Raw genomic sequence first — 20,329 nt, forward strand, 5'->3', positions numbered from 1 at the left:
CCGACAGTCGGTGATGTAGATTTCTGGGTCGCTAATTTTTTAAATTCAGTTTCCTGTTTTACCGATGGTCGGTAATGTAGATTTCTGTGTTGATAATTTTTTATATCATCTTACAAATGGGTCTGTTTTGAAAAATAAAATTTCCTACGGAGCGCTTCCTTCCGATCGTTGCAATAAAACGCTTAATTTAACATGTCAAATTATTTCAGGTTTCCTCAGGAAAAATTAAAACTTTACAAAAGTGAAGAGATACAACAGCAAAAAATATATTAAAAATTTACAACAGTAAAAACATTAAAAAATCAACACAGCAAAAAGCGAATCAACTCATGATGAACGACACATCAGTTTTCGTACAACTTCCACCAAACATACAATATCTATCTGTTTGTCACTATATTACAACTCTCGGAATAATCTTTTACAACGAAAGCCTCATTACATTAAATCAGCGAAATCAGTCTGTTCCTGTACTAAATACATATTTTAAATACCTCAATAATTCCAACAATGAAACCGAAACAAAACTCCAGCTTTTACAAACAATATTAAAAGGAACCGATCTCTACGGTGGTAGCGAAAATGAAACACTCGATACAAAATACGTAGATGAAACATATCAGTACATCATCAGCACTGCTCTATTTTCACACTATGGCAATATTGACGCATATTTAGCAGGAGTAATCAACAAGGCAAATAATACATCTTATTCCGCGCTTATGAAAACAATAGAGCGGGAACTCTTTAACAATTACACAAGTATAGATTATTTTTCAAAAACAAATAAAAGCTCGAAACTTAATATTTTGTCAGCTAAAAAAATTTTTTTTGAATATATTCTTCCAATATTTCCCGAGCCAGAAAATCAAGATATGAACATAATGAGTGTAGATTATCTATACGCAACGGCTGGTTTAAAAATTGTCAGATCTATACTTGGAGAAAAAATAAACGTTTCGTTTGATAATTATATTTCAATATCACGAGAGATTGATTTTCAGGCGTCTTATGGTAACGAATCTTATGAAATGTTGTTTAATCTTTTTTCAACACCGGCATTATTTTTTTACGCCACTAAGGAAAAAGAAGCATTTAGAAAAAAAAATCAAACTTTATTAAATGCAGAAGTTCGAAATGAAGCTTATGATATTTTGTTTTCACATATTAATATAACAATAAATGAAAGTATAAATCGAACCTTAAATAACAATCTTTTTTACAGATTTCGCAATGAAATGAAAGATTTAAAATATCGTCCATTTATTGCCACAAACATACTTGAAAAACATTGTAACTATTCTCATTATAAAAATAATTTACCTCAATCTGTGAATAATTATATGTCATACAATCATTACATTGTAAGATGGACTCTTCCCACTGGTTGTTTTCTAGACTATCTTCCCAATTTGGAAGATGTCTATAGGAAACAGTTTGAAAATGTAGGAAACACATATTATGAAATTGAAAAGATTTTGATAAGAAAAGTTTTAGACGATAATCATTTGATAGAAATATTAAACACAAGAAGTACTGTTAGTCTAGCACGAGTTCCAGATTATCCAATGTACATGACGAACATACCACCTATGGCAATAAAGATAAACCCCAACGTAACCCTAATATTTGCAATTAAAAGAAGAGAAAAAACAAATTTTTACGCATTTATATATAACGATACATTACCGACATTACTCGTAAGAAGTAATAACGAACAAGAATTTGGTAAATTAGTTGCAAATGATCCAAATGCACAAATGGAATTAAATATAGTTCAAAATAAACTTAAATCCGCTCATGAAGATAGCGAAGTATTTATTGAAAGGTTTGCCAACGTAAGAAAAGCAAACTTTTTAAAAAACCTAATACATCAATATAGAAATGAAACTACAAAAGAGAAGGTTTTTAATTTTTTAAAAGCATTTATACCTTTTTATAGTTGTATTGAAAGCATACAAGAGAATGACAAAGTTGGAGCCGCATTAGGCTGTACTTCAGATATTGTTTCATTGATTTCTTTACAAAGTTTTTTTGGAAAATACGCAACTAAAATAACTTAGTAATTGGATTAAGCGAAAAATATGTAATTAAAAGTAGTTTATCAAGAATAGCAAGTGCCACTAAATTAACTACATTCTATCAAATTTCAAAAGCGCTGGCTAGAACCGTTTCGCAGGAAATTCTTACCAAGCAACTGTTAAAAGATGTATCTATTGCCTTAATACAATTGATAGATCCTGGATTTGAATTAGTTTTCAAGTTAAGCAAATTGGGCTCCAAACTATTCCACAAGATGTATAATACTATGATTCAAAAAATTCCAAAGATTTCAATGAATAAAAATCTAAAATTGTTATTAACAACTATGTTAAAAAAGCTGAATACTAATATAGAACTACCAATCACAACTAATGGTCTGATGCCAAAGGTTCTACATGAAGAGAAGAATTATAAACTCTTTTTACATTATTATCCCGGCGGTGAACACTTTTTTGGACCAAAATTCATATCATCTTTTGAAAATACTGCAGAACTAAGAACCATTGAAGGCAATCTATTACCAGTTCCCGTGTTGCCAATAAAAGATAACTAATTTGAAATTTGAAATGGGAGAAAATGATCTACTCCGAAGTAACATGCCTTATCTTAATTCAAATGCAGATAGGAAAATAATACCCACACTACCGGAATCCGAACAACCTGCTATAAAAGGAAGTTTGCCAACTGATAATATTCCTTCAACATCAAATGGATTAAATTTGGAAATTTCGAGGGCAACTGGACAACATATTGCTAAAGGAGAATTGCCAACTGATAATATTCCGTCTACTTCAAATGGATTAAATTTGGGAAATTCGAGGGCAACTAAACAACATATTGTTAAAAAAGAATTGTATTCAACAGAAAGTTTGCCAAATGTTGATATTTCTAAAATGGGAAAAAAGGAAATTATTCAAAGACTTTTGCCTTATTTTAATCTACATGAAGATACGAAAATAATAAAAGATTATCAAGTTTATCATAATACAATTGAATTGAATAAGATACCAATGAAGACATCAGGTACGTTACAAGAAAGAGTGCCAAGTAATAATAATTTTGATAATTCAAAGGGATCTGAAGAATTGGTTCATTATAATACGAATAATGGGGATAATAAACTAATGAATTCTGCTAACTCAGGAACTTCAGAAGAAAGATTGTCAGATTTTGATCATTTTTATAGTGGTGAATTGGGTGGTGAATTTTGGGCTAGAATTATATTTGGTGATATTGAGTATGGGGAAATTTTATTATCTATAAATGATTTAAAATATGAAAATCCGATTGGTTGCAAAATAGAAAGAACTATGATATTTTACTTCAAAATAAAGAAATAACTACATATGAAAGAAGTGTAAATATTGAAAATGCAGCTAATCTTATCTCATTAAATACTCCTCTGCATAGATTAACTGAAATGGAAGAAATGTTAAAAGGTTACATTTTAAGAATCGATCCAATTGAAACTCGTGTTCCTACTTATGAAATGTTGGCAAAGGAAATAAATACACGTATTACACCTTCTGAAATATTTAACGAATGGAAAATAACAAATCATATTTTTATTGACGATGTACTATTTGAAAAGTCTTTATATCAGGTAAAAAATTTGGAAGATGCGAAAAAAACAATAGCCAATATTTTTGATAAGACATATGAACAGAATGTTGAATCTGTGTTTGAAATTTTTAATTCACATTCAAATGAGCATAGTATGCTTTTTGAGGATTATTATGTATGGTATTCACATTTAAAGGGAACTTTACCAACAAGTCTACATGCAAATACAAGACTTAATGCTGCATTAAACAGATTGGCTCTTAGACAGTGTGATGATAAATTTATTCAATTTCCAAGTACCCTTTATTTTGCTAAGAAATATGATGGTGATATTAGTCAAAGTCTTGAAAATATTCCATTTTATTCTAATGTAAAAGATGCTTTAAAAAATACTCACAGAACTAACTATGTTGATAAAATACTATTGTTGGAATTAAATTTTAAAAATTCATTTGGAATAGCGTACATTGATCCTAATTATTTCAATGTTCCCAAGAAACTGTATTATCTTACTGATACAATAAATTTTAATATTCTTGGAAAAGTGGAGTATGAAAAAGAAAATATTTTGAGAGTAATATATAACGATTTTGAAATTCCAAAAGAAAAAAGAATGATTAAATTAGTAAATAATTTAAATACATTATTTTCAAGTGATACTAAATTTTACGCTAATCTAAAACCAATTGTTGAAGGAAAATTGCCAACTTATAGAATTCCGTCAACTTCAAAGGGATTAAATTTTGAAAATTCGATGAAAAATGGACAACCAATTGTTAGAGGAGGTTTACCAACTGATGATATTCCGTCAACTTCAAAGGGATTAAATTTTGAAAATTCGATGAAAAATGGACAACCAATTGTTAGAGGAGGTTTACCAACTGATGATATTCCGTCAACTTCGAAGGGATTAAATTTTGAAAATTCGATGAAAAATGGACAACCAATTGTTAGAGGAGGAAATACGATAAAAAATGAACAATCAGTTAATAAGACGCCAATAAAGAAGAAAAAGCCTAATGCAGATGAACATTTAAATCCAGATTTGTCTTTAGTTAAAAATATTAATTCTGATAGTTCACTTGAAACAATGAAAAATCCTCCATTTGGAGAAATTAATTTAAAAGAAAATTTTCCTGCACATCGTACTGGAATTTTAATGAATTCAGTACAACCTCTTACAAAAGAAATTTTGCCTCAAATTCCCTTGAATCATTACATTGACGAATTAGGTGAAGAAAGCTACAATTTATACGTTGAATCATTAAAGAAATTTAAAAAGCAAGGATTACAACTTATAAAGGAAGATAAATTTACCATGCAATCAGTTCGATTACTTCTCAATTATTTATCTCAATTTCAAAATATTGATACAATTTTAAATGAAGTGAAAAAACTTTATTTTCATCAAACAGTAACTAATTCCATAATTATTGATAATTATTTAAGTAAATTAGAAGGATCCAATTTTTATTTTAATGACATTACACTATTAAACGATATTGAACCAAATAATATTATCAATAAAAAATTATCATTAACTAATACCGAAACAGAAGTTCTCTATCGTGTAAATTTTCATTCTAAAAATGGATTTATCAATCTTGCTGAATTTCATGATAGTTTTAAAAACGATTACATTGTATTTCCAGAAATTTCATTCAATGTACATAGTGTAAAATTTTTAAATGAAAATCGTCTTTTAGTATTAGATTTAAATCAAAAATCAATGCCAATTTCTGTTTGGATGGTAATTAGAAAAAGAGATTTAATTTTACTTGATATTGAAGAAATAGAAACAACTAAAATAATGAAATGTATTGAGAATGCTGCTTTATCAATATCATCTAATTTTCCTGTACAAAGATTTAGAGATATGAAAATAATTTTTAAAAAATATATTTTAAATACTGATCAATATACAAGTATTGTTCCTACTTATGATAAATTGGCAGAAGTTTATTCTGTAAATTTTAAGATTCCAAAGAACTATAAAGAGTTTGAAATATTTAATGGTCCTTTTATTGATGATGTATTGTTTTATGATAAATTACATAAAATTAATTCATTGGAATCGGCAAAACAAATAATTAATCAATTATTGAGTGGAGTTTATTTACAGAATGTTGAATCTGTATTTAAAATGTATCAGAGTGTATCATTAATAAAAAAACAAATTCGATTTGAAGATTACTATGTTATATATTCATATGTTTCTAAAACTTTATCAATAGATGTAAATAATCAAAAACAATTAACAATTTCATTATATCGACTTGCTTTAAGACAGTCTATGAATGAAATGCTATTAAAGAAACCAATTACTCTTTATGCTTTTTTTGTTGTACATAAATCAAATAGTTATATGCCAGTTTTTGAAACAATGATTGCCTGTTATTCAAATCGGGAAAAAGTAATTAAAAATTTTCCACTCGTTAAAGCAGGGCAGAAAATAATATTGTATGAATTTGAAATGTTTAACGAGGCTGGAATAGCAAATATTGGTCGTGTTTTTCCATTTGAAAAAGATTTTTATATTATTCCTCAAGAAGTAGAATTTATGAATATGCGCCTGCATAAGGAAATAATTAACGAAAAGTTATTTTTCACTTATAAGTTTAGGGAAATCAATTTGAGTCAAGAGAAACTTATTGCTAAATTAGCAGTTAGGTTAAATACTTTACTATCATGAAATGTTAAATTCTACGTTAATGATATCTAAATAAATTTTGATCATTGTTTTTTTTCAGTGAAATTATGTATCTCATTTTATTGTAAATTCCTAAACTGAAGTCCTGCGCTAATATTGAAATTTTTCTATTCAATATTTGTTTAAATGAAATTTTTTCCCTTGATATTAATTTGTTAGAGTGTAAAAATACCTTAATATGATAACTATAATAAAAGTTACCTTCATTTTTAATTTAACTGTTGAATTTTATTTATAGTAGATAAGATGGAGTGAACGAAAGAATTATTTATTTTAATAATATTAAAAAATTTTAAAGGCTATTATAATAGACGTGTAAGAAATTAAAAGTTTTTCAAATATTATCAGTTTCTCAGTAGATGATTTCTTAAAAAAAATTATCATAAACAAATTGTACACACAAAACTATAAATAAAATATTATTCAAATCATATATATTAAAAAAATTTAAATATAAAAAGAAATTTCAATTCTTTATAATTATCTTCTAGACACTATAGTTGATGTTGTTGTTTTAAAATGTATTTTTATTTTCTATAAGTAAATACATAATAATAAACTAGAAATTTTACAATTTAATTTTTTATTAAAATAAAAATAAGAAGCGCAGGAATTTTCTCTAAATTTCAAATGGCCTAAAGCTTAAGTTACCTAAATTCAATTGGCCTAAATGTCCTATGGACTAATTATTACTTCGCCTAATTTCTATATAACCTAACTATTATTTATTCTAATACTTCTAACCTTCATTCAATCTAATCCTCACTTGTTCTAATTCTCATTTGGCATAATCTTAATTTAACCCAATTCTTATTTAACATAATATTTATCTACTCTAAATCTCACTTGGCGTAAATTTTCTGTAATCTAATACTTTTTAAGCCTCATTTTTATTTGATCTAATTATTATTTGGCCTAAACACAATTTCCCATAATTATGAGTCACGTTTATAAGCGGGTGACAAATGAAGTTTATACCAAGTGAGAATTAGATCAAAATGAGGATTATGCCAAAAGAGAATTAGGTTACATTAAGATTAAGCCATTTTAGAATTATGTTAGATTATAATATTAGAACAAGTAACAAATAGGATAATGTAAAATTAGGCCAAATGAGAATTAGGTTTTATAAAGATTAGCCACGGAAAAAAAGGTGCGTAAAAAGTTGTAAATATAGAGGATAAAAGTCATTAGGATACAGGGTAATGGATAAATTTGTGATAAATAAAAATGTGACTAAAATATTCCTAGAAAAATGGATGTCATATTTGAGTAAATTGCCTAATTTTATTAAAAATATTAGTAATTTTACACTTAAATTATTAAATCCACAAATTTTATATAAATAACTAATTGCACATGGAAATATTTTTCCTATAATTAATGTCTATTAATAAAAATATCTTTGACTAATACAACTGACAGCTGACGACAGTGCGTAAATAATCAGAACTGGGGAATTACAACTCAACGTCTGTATTGTTGCACGAAAGCAGAGTTGGGTTGGAACTGAATTTTTTGTGCATACCCGGTAAGAAGCGAGGAATAGAGAAAAATTGAAAGTTTGCAGACATAGAGCAGAAGTTGAGAATTTTTAATTTTTCTGAATAGGCGATTTTACGTTTTAACCCAATTCCTCACTGAACATCAAAATATCAGAAAAATGAATTCTTCTCTATTCCCAGTAGAGGTAAGTCAATAGAAAAGAATTCAAACTTCTTATTCTTCTTAATGCGCAAAGTTTCATATTTTCAAATTTTTCGTAGCGAATAGAGAAAAATTAAATGTTTGGAGAGTAAATTTTAAATATCTATTCCTTTCAATCGACAGTATCAAAATTTCTGAAGCGCATTGAAAGGAATAAGAAATTTGGAGAGTGAAGTGGATATCTCTATTCCTTTTAATTGACTGTGTCATGACATCAGGAGCGTATTTAGAGGAATAGAAAATTTGTAGATTAAATGAGGTATCTTTATGCCTTGCAATTGACTGCGTCAGGTTTTTAAGAGCATATTCAGAGGAATGGGAAATTTAGGGTATAAATTCAGTATTTCTATGCCTCGCAATCGCCTGAGTCAAGTTTTTAGGACCGTATTCAGAGGAATGGGAATTTTGTAATATGAATTAAATATTTCTATTTCTTGCAATCGACTGCGTCAGATTTCTAAAAGTGTATTGAAAGGAATGAAAAAACTGGCGAGTATATTAATAATTCCTAATCATTTCAATTTTTTTAAAAATATTATAAGAAGCGAAAGAAAATGAATATAAATTTTAAGATTTTAAAAGAATATAAGTTAATATTTACTTATTGACTAATTAAAGACATTTTTAAAAAAGTTGAATAAACAAATATTTTTACTGTAAATCTGAACTTTTTCAGTGTGTGTAAAAATGGAAGTGAAACAATAGTGTACTGAATTAAATTATTACCTAACTAGCAACTTTGTCGTCCGCAAGCGGCCGACTACGTTGCTCGTGTGCATTAACCATATCTTTATTCACTTCTTTTTTTTCAAAAAATTTAAGATTAGAAATTTACAAAAAATTTCTTCATATTAAATCTACCACCCAAGGAGCACGGAATATTGCTTGAATGTCAAGGTGATATCAAGCGGGAATATTGTTGTGACATTCAGGCGATATCATAATGTCCGCTTCATGGGGACATTCTACGGTGATATTCTTGTGAAATTCGCGTGATATTTGTATGGTACTGAGGGAATATTCCCGTGAAATTCACGCAATATTAAGAAAATATTCCTGGGATATTAAGGGAATATCCCTGTGATATTGAGACAATATTCCTGTAATTTAGAAAATTCTAAAATGTTGTTTATTTTGAATATTTAATTAAACAAATAAATCAATAAAAAAAAATTGAAATTTTGTTAGAATTTTATAAATTATCTTATTAATATCACTGGAATATTCCCTCAATATCAGAGGAATAATTCACTCAATATCACACAAATTTCACGGGAATATTCCCTCAATATCATACGAATCACACGTGAATATCACCGAGGAATGTCCCCGTAAAGACATTATGATATCGCCTGAATGTCACGGGAATATTCCCACTTGATATCAATGTTACAATCAACCAATATTCCGTGCTACTTGGGCGCTTAACTTTACTTTTCCCTTATGACAGCAACTACTAAATAATCTATGTGACGGTCTCTCACACAGAAAATGTAACACATAACAAAACTTACATTCTACATTCATCAAACCTAAATAATTCTGTGGAACCTTACTTTTATTGAAAAGTTTAAGACATTATTGCATCTCTTACACTTTTTTATTTCGGTTATCGTTTTCACATGCCAAATTCTTTTCTTGACGCACTTTCTTTTCATCTTCCGTTTCCGTAGAAAATTTGTTCTTCTTACATGACAAATTATTTTCTTGACGCACTTTCTTTTCATCTTGAGTTTCCATTTATATTTTTTTTTCCCTACATGCCAAATTTTTATCCTTGTGTATTTTCTTTTCATCTTTAGTTTCTATAGATAATTTCTTTTTTTGCAAGTCAAATTTTTTTTGCGTTCTTTCTTTTGTATTTCTGTTTCTGTTTCATTACGATTACGTTTTCTCAATCTACCATTCTCTTGTCTAATTATTTTCTGTTCATATGTAACTTCGCGCGTTGCCTTCCCTTTTCTTTAATTCCTAGAATTATCTTTTTATCAATTTCTTCACTCAGAAAATACTTCATTTCTGAATATTCAAGTGGTGAAATTTTGTTCATATTATTATTAGTTGTACGAATTATTTTCTCTTCACTAGTGTCATTTAGAGAATGTTTAATTTCTAAATATTGTGTTAATAGAACTCTGTTAATATTATTGCTGGGAAAAGTATTAAAACAGAACAAGGGTTCAAAATATTATTTTTAAGTTCCTGAGCTCGATTTATGAAAAGACGGTTCCAATCATTCTCTATTATCGAATTCCTATTGTGAGACGTTCTTATTGACGGAAAATGATTTAAGCGATTATTTTCAAACATTGACTTTAAATGGTTTCTCATTCTGTTATTATCAGTTTCATAATTTACGCTGTTTGACATTACGTTAAAAAATATAGATGTTGCAAATGCTATTGCATATACTCCACACTCAACACTACCAAAAGGTTGTTGATCAACAACTACAAAAACTACTGTTGGTTTAAAAGGGAACAATCTAATTAAATATTTCATTTGATGCACATTTAAACACCCCTCATTAAGGCTATCAAAGTATAAGTACTTTGCATATTGAAAAAAGAATTGGAATCTTTTCTTAATAAATCTTCAAATTTGTACATATGCATGTCATTTAACAATTTATTTCTATTTTTAACAATTTTTAAATCTTCATCACTCAAAATAACATACTCTTTTATGTTGGCCATAGTATACTTCGTTTAATTTTATTTTTGATTCATGAAAATCTAAATATCTTTAATCCTCTCGCTCACTCTCTCCAATATAACAAATTTTGCCATTTATTAAATATAACCAATTTTGTCTTTAATTCAATATAACAAATTTTGCCTTTTATCCAATACAACTACCAATATCCAATAGAATGAGAGAACTATGAATGAGTAACTACTGATCAGCCAATAAGTGCAAAAGGACACTCTTATATGATTAATCAGTAGTTCATTACAGATACCATATATACATATATATACACTTCTATTAAAACCCCGGATTAATTACCACAAAAAAGCAACCCTTGGACAATAGAACCTTTGTTAAATAATCAATGAGAATTAACTCTGAGGACCCAAGTAATAATTTCTTTTCTCCCATTTATTACATGGAACAATACCCTTAGATAATAGAACCTTTGTTGATAAGGATTAACTCTGAGAACTTAAGTAATAATTTTTAAATTTTTTTATTAAAATTTTCAGGGACTCTAATACAGGTATGCACATATATATATATATATATATATGAGGCATTCTTCGTCAACGGGACCCCCCTGCTCTCCAAAAATGGTTTATGTTTAAATTATCGGGCATAGGCTTAAAATTTAGCTAAAAAGGAATACTTTTAAATGCCGAATGGCACTTTTTGAAATTTCAAAATGGCGGCTGAAATATGGCAGGCGAATTTTCAAAAATTAATTTAATTCGCTTGAAACTTGTTACTCGGGGGTTTTTGGGGTCGCTGATTACGAATCTGAAGTCAGAATTTCAAAATTCAATATGGCGTATCCAATATGGTTGACAATTTTTTAAAAAGTGCCTGGAGATGCTTGAAACTTGTTACTCGGGGGTTTTTGGGGTCGCTGATTACGAATCTGATGTCAGAATTTCAAAATTCAATATGGCGAATCCAATATGGCGGACGAATTTTTAAAAAAGGCCTGGAGATACTTGAAACTTGTTACTCGGGGGTTTTTGGGGTCGCTAATTACGAATCTGAAGTCAGAATTTCAAAATTCACTATGGCGTATCCAATATGGCTGACAATTTTTTAAAAAGTGCCTGGAGATGCTTGAAACTTGTTACTTGTAGATTTTTGGGGTCGCTATATACGAATCTAAAGTCAGAATTTAAAAATTTAATATGGGTGATTAACTATGTCACGAAAACTATTTTAAATTCAAGAGATTTTCTAGAAATTTGAAAAAATTTTAAAAAAGGTCTCTGTGTTTACAGGGTTGACACTGTCATCGTAATCAAAATGATGCCCACATTACTTTTTTTTTATTTTTTCAAATTTTTATATTTTTTTTGGCTTTTAATATTTTTTTTTCTTTTTATTTTCTTTAAAACTTCTAATAATTTATTGTAGTGCCATTTTGGCTATTTGAAAACTTTTTTATCAATAAATTTTTGTTACCTAAAACAGTAAAGGAATGACTTTTTTGAATCTGAGGAACTGGAGGAGCAGAATTAAACCTTGCATTCAAAGATCTCTTGACTTTTTCGTATTCCACTTTTCGATAGAAAAAAACAGTTATCTTTTCAAACTTATCCTTAGCCCAATCGTATAGCTTACTAGCAGTTGTTATTGCCTCGTTCGGTTTAGCTAAAAGGCTGGCTCTTGCAGCTTCTCTTTTAAAAACAGCACCAATGCCATCACATGCATTTTTGCCGTGGGCAGTTGCATGGTAATGCCATTCAGCTACAATACCAAAATCGTCTTCATGATGTACCAAGTTGCAAATTTGGTATCTATTTTTAAAATGCTGCTTAGCACCGTCACTAAAATAAATTATTCTTTCGACATCCAAAATTTTCTTTATTTCTGGTATTAATAGTTTTTGAATTGTGTAGACTGCAGAAGTATCATGTTGAGTGCTATCTGATAGAACAACGAAACTTTTGTGCTCTAATTTAGCGTTTTTTTTAAAATAGCAAACCACAGTGAAAATAGTGCACTGATCGTTGTTGAAGTGAAAAGCCTGAACCGCATCTTGTACCACATACTTGTAATTTTCTGAAAAATCTAAAATCACTAAAACTTGATTTTCACAAAGATTGTTTTTCAGATCTTCAAAGTACTGGGCTTGCTGTTTTGCAATAAAAGAATGCAACTTCAAATTTTGAAGCTTTCGACATAATTCTTCAACAAAATCTTCCGAAGAAAATAGTTGTGTGTTTAAAGCGCACCTGTCAGTTCCTGTCCATTGATTGAATTCGACTTGATGAATATTATTATCTTCAAAACACTTTATCAAATGATTCGATACTTTTTCCGTGCTAGGACAATTTTTGCATTCACCCAGATGACATTTATCTGTCTCATTTTCACATACAATTTGTGAGATACAGTCTGTGCAATTTTTCAATGGCATCTCTGATTCATTTGTCAGACTTTTAATATCGATTGCATCAATCATCAAATTGAAATTTTGGTGGTGGGTGCAAAGACAAACTGCATGTGTTCCAGAACTTCCCATAAGTATGCAATGCTTAGGCCGCAATTCTGCAAACTTACTAAAAGATACGGGAAAATCTGGGTATGTTTCAGTGTACGTTACGTACAATCCACTTAAATCCAACAGCAATAATCTTTTCTGCTTTAATTCACGTTTACCATCAACTTTGACTGATTTCACGTCTTTTATTCATGGCATTATCCTACTATTAATATCACTTTCATAGAATTGAATAATTTTTTCGACTTTTTCTGCCGGTAATTTTTTTCCAGCTCTTGCTGTTGTTTCGGCTAAAACTCCTTTTGAAGCCTTTAACTGTTTACTTTTTCTAGCAAATTTTTTAGAGCAACCAAACTCCTCTGCAATTTTGTTAATACTCCAAGAATCTGGAAGAATAGTCAAAATACATAACCTTTGCGGATCAAATAAGTTTAAATTCGAAAATTTTTCTTTGAGACCATTGAGCATTTCTTCAAGTTCAATTTCTCGTTTCGATCTACCCTCTTTTGTAAAATCAGGATTTGAAGAAGTTGAAGAAGTCTCCATTAAATTTATCGTCTCATTTTCATCTTCTTCTATAACTTCATTCTCATTACTAGACGGAATCTTCAAGCTTCTACAATGACAACAAATTTTTGAACCTTCCGGAATATTCGGAAATTTAAGGCTCAAATTCTTTGATAAAACACGTAATCCCTTGCCTGTATGCCCATCCTGACCATAAGGATTACAACATCTATCAAAATGTGTATTTGATAAAACTTTTGGCATTTTAAACACAAAACTTAAAAAATATCTTAAACACTTCAAATAAACATATAAACACTTTAAATAAACAAGTCAAATAATATAAAATCAGAAAATAAACTCAAAAAGAAATTAGTTTATTTATTACTTTTTAATCAAAATATATTCTTGTCAAAATTGATTAAACATACAACATGAATGTTTAGTTGTCAGGTTAAACAAATAACTGGCAACTTGACAAATGAACATTCATTTTTTTCTTAATTTTTTTTATTTTAGATTTTTCCAATTCTACGTGTTTTATTAAAGAATCGGAAACTTAATTTTTGAAATATTCCAGAAGGTTAAAAAATTTGTAATGATTATAGATTTTTAAAAATTCCGTTTAGAAATAAGAATGAAGTTATAAAAGAGAATGAAAATAAGACCATAAATTCAATGGAAGCACTTCTACAACTTCGTGTTTTAATTCTGATGATTTAAAATGAAGAATGAAAGAAGAAATTAATTTTTAAGAAATGATAGATGGACTGAAATAAAAATTTTTTAATTGTAGGTTACATGATGCGCAGAGATTATAAATTTTAACTGTTGTTTCATAGTCTTGAAGTTTGAAAAAATTTGCTAAGAAATTTAGTTGTTCTAAATAATTCTATAGAAAAGCAAAGTAAATGAATGCTGCAAAAGGATTTTAGCAAAAATAATACTAAGATACGTCAATAATCAACGAATGCAACAGTATGAAATTGTATTGAATTTTATAAAAGCGACATTAATAGCAGAATAATGTCTTCTGTAAATACCAGTTAAAGTTGATGCAAATTGATTAAAATACTCAATTTCTTTTAAAGATTTTGTTGAAGAATTATGTCATAAGCTTGCGAAATTAAAATCATATTCATTATCACAAAGCAGCAAATTTAGTATATGAAAAATCGGAAAAGTAATATTTGTGACATTCAATTCTATATAAAAATATTCGCAAGAAACTTTACGAAAATTACAGAAAATTTCTCGGGAATCCATTTTTCCGATACTTATCCGGGATTTTCTAGGGAATTTTCCGAGAATCAATACCTTGAGAATATTCAGGTATATTATTAAGATTTCTCATTAGAAAGATATGACAGTGACAGTCCTGTGTAACACAGAAACCTTTTTTAAAAATTTTTCAAGTTTACGAAAATCTTATAAAATTAAAAAATATCGTCCGATATATTTTACACAGTTAGAATTATTGAAAATTGACCTTATATTTATGTAATCAGCTAACCCCAAAAACCCCCGAGTAACAAGTTTCAAGTATCTCCAAGCCTTTTTTAAAAATTCGTCCGCCATATTGGATTCGCCATATTGAATTTTGAAATTCTGACATCAGATTTGTAATCAGCGACCCCAAAAACCCTCGAGTAACAAGTTTCAAGCATCTCCAGGCACTTTTTAAAAAATTGTCAGCCATATTGGATTCGCCATATTGAATTTTGAAATTCTGACTTCAGATTCGTAATCAGCGACCCCAAAAACCCCCGAGTAACAAGTTTCAAGCGAATTAAATTAATTTTTGAAAATTCGCCTGCCATATTTCAGCCGCCATTTTGAAATTTCAAAAAGTGCCATTCGGCATTTAAAAGTATTCCTTTTTAGCTAAATTTTAAGCCTATGCCCGATAATTTAAACATAAACCATTTTTGGAGAGCAGGGGGGTCCCGTTGACGAAGAATGCCTCATTTATATAAATATTTAACAGATTTGATACTTGAAACTATTTCCACATTTATGTGACAATTAAATATTTCTGAAAGTATAGGACTATATAGAACTACATTAGAATTATCAACAAAGAATCCATTTGGTCGTTCATACGTTTTATTATTATTTCTTCGCCGACAACGAACATAACAATTTTCTTCAATTGTAGTTTCTTCTTGATAACTTTTTGGAAAGTTTTTTGAACATTTTCCATCAGTCAAACACCAATCTCCACAAGGTCCGTGAATGTTATTTTGCATTATTATTTTATGTAAGCTAGGGTTAATATTTTCATCAGGAATTTCTGCAGAAATATAACGATCTACACTTTCAACAGTTAATATTTTAGAATTTTCCTTCAATATAACAAACAAATGAATATGTGGCAATCTTCGCTTTTAAAATTCAATAACATAAACATACAACTTGACTTCTCCAAACAACTTAATGTCAACAATATGTTGTAGTAGATGTTTTCCTTTTAATGCAAAAACCCTAGTTACAATATCAGGTCTATCAGCAGCAGTTTGGTGAGGTAATAAATTTTCCTTTATCTCTTTCCAATTTGCATTACATGTCATTGTAATAAATAAATCCGGTCTACCATGTCGACCAACAATAGCCATGGCATCCTGATATTGTTGCATCATATTACGAGGTGATCCTATAAAAGTGGAAGGCAGTATAATCATTTTTCCAACATGTACATCATTTTCTAAATCATGATTTTGTAAATGATCGATTAGTCCTTGATATGTTTCACTTCTCAAGTGAGTTTGATTGTTTGCACAAAATCGCAATCTATCTTTCTCTATTTTTACATAATTGTTTACTACCCATTGTTGAAACAATCTTCCCCCATATAAAAATTGATTGAATTCCTTATCTCTTACAGCAATTTTGTATTTACAATAGGCAGACCTAGAAATAGTATGGTTTCTACTTCTAAAATCACTATCGCTACGAATCATTAATATTATAACCTCCATTTCCAAGTGGATAAAATATGGGATTCATCCATTACTCAACATTCGGATCCAAATTACTCACTGATTTTAATTCCTCAGTAGACTTGTTATAAACCGTTACATAGGATTCTGGTATTTCTCCTTCTGAATTTGTATGAAAAATAGCAGCAACTTCATTGAAACTTTGAAAATTATACCTTTTTTTATCAAATCCTTTTTTCAACGTAAATAATAGTTGTAACTCTGGAATATCTTCATTATTTTGTCTTGCCAATTCAGCTTCTATTTTAATTACTTCTGACATCATCATAAAAGATTTTGTGTATACATTTGAAGTTCTCATAATATTTTCTATAGTTTGTAAAAGTTCTTCATCCAAATTTTCGTTACTTTTTAATCTATAACGAATTGCTTCTTCAGGATCATAAATAAACAATTGACCAAAACATGGGTCTTCACCTTTATCCGGAAATAAAGCACTATTAATTTGGTAATATATTTGACCTTGTATTTTGTAACAAAATGGTCCCCTTCTTCTGTTATTAAAATTAATTACGTTAGCGTTTAAAGATGCAAAAGAAAAAGAATTATTATACAGTCTTATATTCTTTTTAAAATGACCTGACTTTGTATGAAGTCTTTCCAACAATATTCTTAAATCTTCTGGGTATTGCACTGATGACAATATAACACCACCATGACCACAACAGTCATTAAAACTATCTTGTTTACCACTAACTCTTTCATCTTTAAAATGCTTAGCTTGACAATGATTGCAATAATAATTCATTTTTCCCAGATAATTTTCATTAGAATTTGATTCATGAATAATATTGTCATTGGATCTGATTGGCAAAGGAACAATTGATTTTTGTGTACTAAGTATCAAGTTTTGATTCTTATGATAATTTTTTTGAAATTCATCCCTACTATTTTCACTTTTCTCAATAGCAGAATTTTTTCCTTTCAGACTACTATCATATAATTCTGAATTTTTTATTGCTGGAACAGGAGAAATTGCATTTATTAAATCAATAGATTCATTATAATTTCCATTTTTCAAAACATCAACCAAAGATCTTTTTTCATTTTCTTTTTTTAATTTCATTTTTTCTCTATATTTTTTTTGGTATTCTGCCTGGCTCTTTTTTTCATAGACGAAAGATCCACTTCGTCTGAAAGTTTTTTATTATTATTCTTTCTTTTCAACTTTTGTCTATTGCAATAATTTCTTTGATTTTCTACTGCACTCTTTCTGACAGTTTTAATTAAAGGATTTGTTTGCTTTACAGTATCCTGTATATTCGTTATTGTAGGAATGCAATGGGAACAACAGTATTTTCTAATGTTAGATATATTTTATATAGAAATACTATATTTATCGCTGATTAAGAATTTTTTGAAAATTACGAAATTGAAGATTCATGCATGTTCTCATCATTAAAATCATTAACTTGACTGGACATATCTTTATGTTTAAGTAATCCTTCTCTAAATTCTTTTTGACATTATTCACTGCCTTTTTTATGAAAGAAGTCTATTTCATTATTGATAAATTCAAACTTCCTCTTATTCACATGTTGTCCTTGGAATTCTAACTGACTTGTTTGCATTTTTTTAGAGAAAAAATCTACTTTATCTGAATGAAATAAATTTTTTATTTTACTTTTCGATTTAAGTACGTCACAATAGTGTTTCGTGTTTGAATGATTATTAATGTCCTTTGCACTATTTAAAATTCTTGCACAGGGAATTTCTTGATCATTAATTTTATTACGGTTTATTTTTCCACATAAGAGTTCTTCAACTGGATCACTTAGAAGACACTCCCAATTATACTTAACAATTAAACGTGGATTAATAGAATTTATTATAGCCGGAAAACGACTTAAATGGTTGTTTTTAAAAATTAACTTCAAATGATTTCTCATGTGATAATAATCATAAGAAAGAGTGTTTGGCATTTCATGAAAAAATAATGATGTTTCAAATGCTATTGCAAATACTCCACAATCAAAACTGCCTAACGGCTATTGGTGAACTTTTGAAAATACCAAAGGTGGTTTAAATGGATATAATCTAATTAAATAGCTCATTTGATCCTCATTTAAAGAGCCTTTGTTAAGACTATCAAAAATATAAAGTCTTGTTCCATCATAGTAAGTGCAAATCCAGTGACCAGATTTGAAAGAACTACTAAAAAGAATTTGAATGTGTCTCTTATTTTTATCGATTGGAATTATCATATCAAGTACTTGTAAACATAAAGTACTTTGCATATTATATAACATACTTGATTGTCTTGCTAAAAGCTTTTGAAATTTATGTATATGATCATCATTCAACATTGCATTTTTATTATCTATTATATTATAATTTTCATCACTTAAACTAACTATTTCTTTTATTATTAGCCATGATTTTTATTTTGTAAATTTGCCAAATATGATGAAAATCACTTTTAAATAAATAACTTCTTTTTCTTCAAAAGATAGAAATATGAAATATATGATAATCCAATTTAATTTTAAATGTCCATTTCCATTTCTAGTTTTCTCACATTTCTTTGTTTTCAATTTTGCCTTCATTCTTTATTTTCAATTTCCTTGTATCCAATAATCACTTATTTCCATTTCCTATTTCTAATTTCCAATTTCCATTTCCAATTTCTATTCTACTTTTATTCAACATCCATTTCAAATTAATACAAATTCCAATTGCAAAATATAAATAAACTTACATTATAAATATCTATAGAAAATTTCTTATGTATTATAGAAAAAAATATAAAAACTGGACAAAAAATTTAATTGTCAAAACAAATTTTATTATCTTTAAATAATTAAATTTTATCACTTTTATACTAAAAATATTCTTCTACTTCATCTATAAATTTAAAAAAAATTTTGAATTTATATTAAGTTGATATAACATTTTACTTTTCTTAACGAAACTAAAAAATAAATTTTTGTTAATGACATTTACATGTTAACATCTATTCCTCTGGAATATTTTTTTAATAATAGTATTACAAAACCAATAAACATAGAGAAAAAATAACTCCTTCTTTGAAAAACCACTTAAATGTCAAAAATATTTTAAAGAACACTTTTTAATAATAAAGATTTATTTACATAATATTCATGATATATTTAATCATTTTTTACATTTTTTGAATGACTTATAATCACTTAAAAATAAAAAAATATATATTACTGTAATCAACAAAAAATTCAAATTTCTTACTATTAAAAAAAATTTACTTACACTAATTTACTTGCAGTTCACTGAATGTTCTATGATATTGAAAAAATGCACTTACACTGATTCACTTTCAGTTCACTGATTGTTCAACAAAACAAATCACTATTTCTTAATTGATACTTATACGACGAAAAAAGTAAATGATGAATAAAAAATATTTGTTCTCTATTCGAAAAGTAGTGCGACAATAACGCTCCTATGTGTAATTTGTTTCAATCTCACTCCTACTCATGCTACTCATCCTATATATCTATATATATGTTTATATATATATATATATATATATATATATAGATATATTCAATACAATTTAGTGAAAATATCTTCCTATCTTCCTCTTTCCAGGTAAATACTATAAATTCGTCTCTTTTTATAACGCTGAAAATCTAACGC

The 20,329-nt window shown here is 28.1% G+C and overlaps 2 protein-coding genes across 5 annotated transcripts in view; both read left to right on the forward strand.

Annotated features, from left to right (window-relative positions):
* Window positions 1-6,635, forward strand: part of LOC127286157 (uncharacterized) — a 254,824-nt gene extending 248,189 nt beyond the window's left edge. The window contains exons 3-4 of one of the 2 annotated variants that reach the window (XM_051312474.1): window positions 4,392-4,478; window positions 4,566-6,635. In XM_051312474.1, coding sequence (XP_051168431.1) covers window positions 4,392-4,478; window positions 4,566-6,298 — 1,820 coding nt within the window. In that variant the 3' untranslated portion in view covers window positions 6,299-6,635. Of the gene's footprint in view, window positions 1-4,391 lie in introns of both variants that reach the window. The other variant, XM_051312473.1, reaches the window with a different exon arrangement.
* LOC127286158 (ras-related protein Rab-37) overlaps window positions 1-20,329 on the forward strand; it is a 293,485-nt gene that overhangs the window by 3,938 nt on the left and 269,218 nt on the right. Inside the window, exon 2 of one of the 3 annotated variants that reach the window (XM_051312490.1) lies at window positions 210-3,456. The exons of the other annotated variants lie outside the window; for them this stretch is intronic. Within the exon in view, the coding sequence (XP_051168447.1) occupies window positions 330-2,063 (1,734 nt within the window). The 5' untranslated portion in view covers window positions 210-329 and the 3' untranslated portion in view covers window positions 2,064-3,456. Of the gene's footprint in view, window positions 1-209; window positions 3,457-20,329 lie in introns of those variants that run through there. 3 annotated transcript variants of the gene reach the window in all.

The sequence above is a fragment of the Leptopilina boulardi genome, unplaced genomic scaffold (assembly GCF_019393585.1).
Source record: "Leptopilina boulardi isolate dan_hultmark-lab unplaced genomic scaffold, ZJU_Lbou_2.1 LbouV2_351, whole genome shotgun sequence".
Taxonomy (NCBI): domain Eukaryota; kingdom Metazoa; phylum Arthropoda; class Insecta; order Hymenoptera; family Figitidae; genus Leptopilina; species Leptopilina boulardi.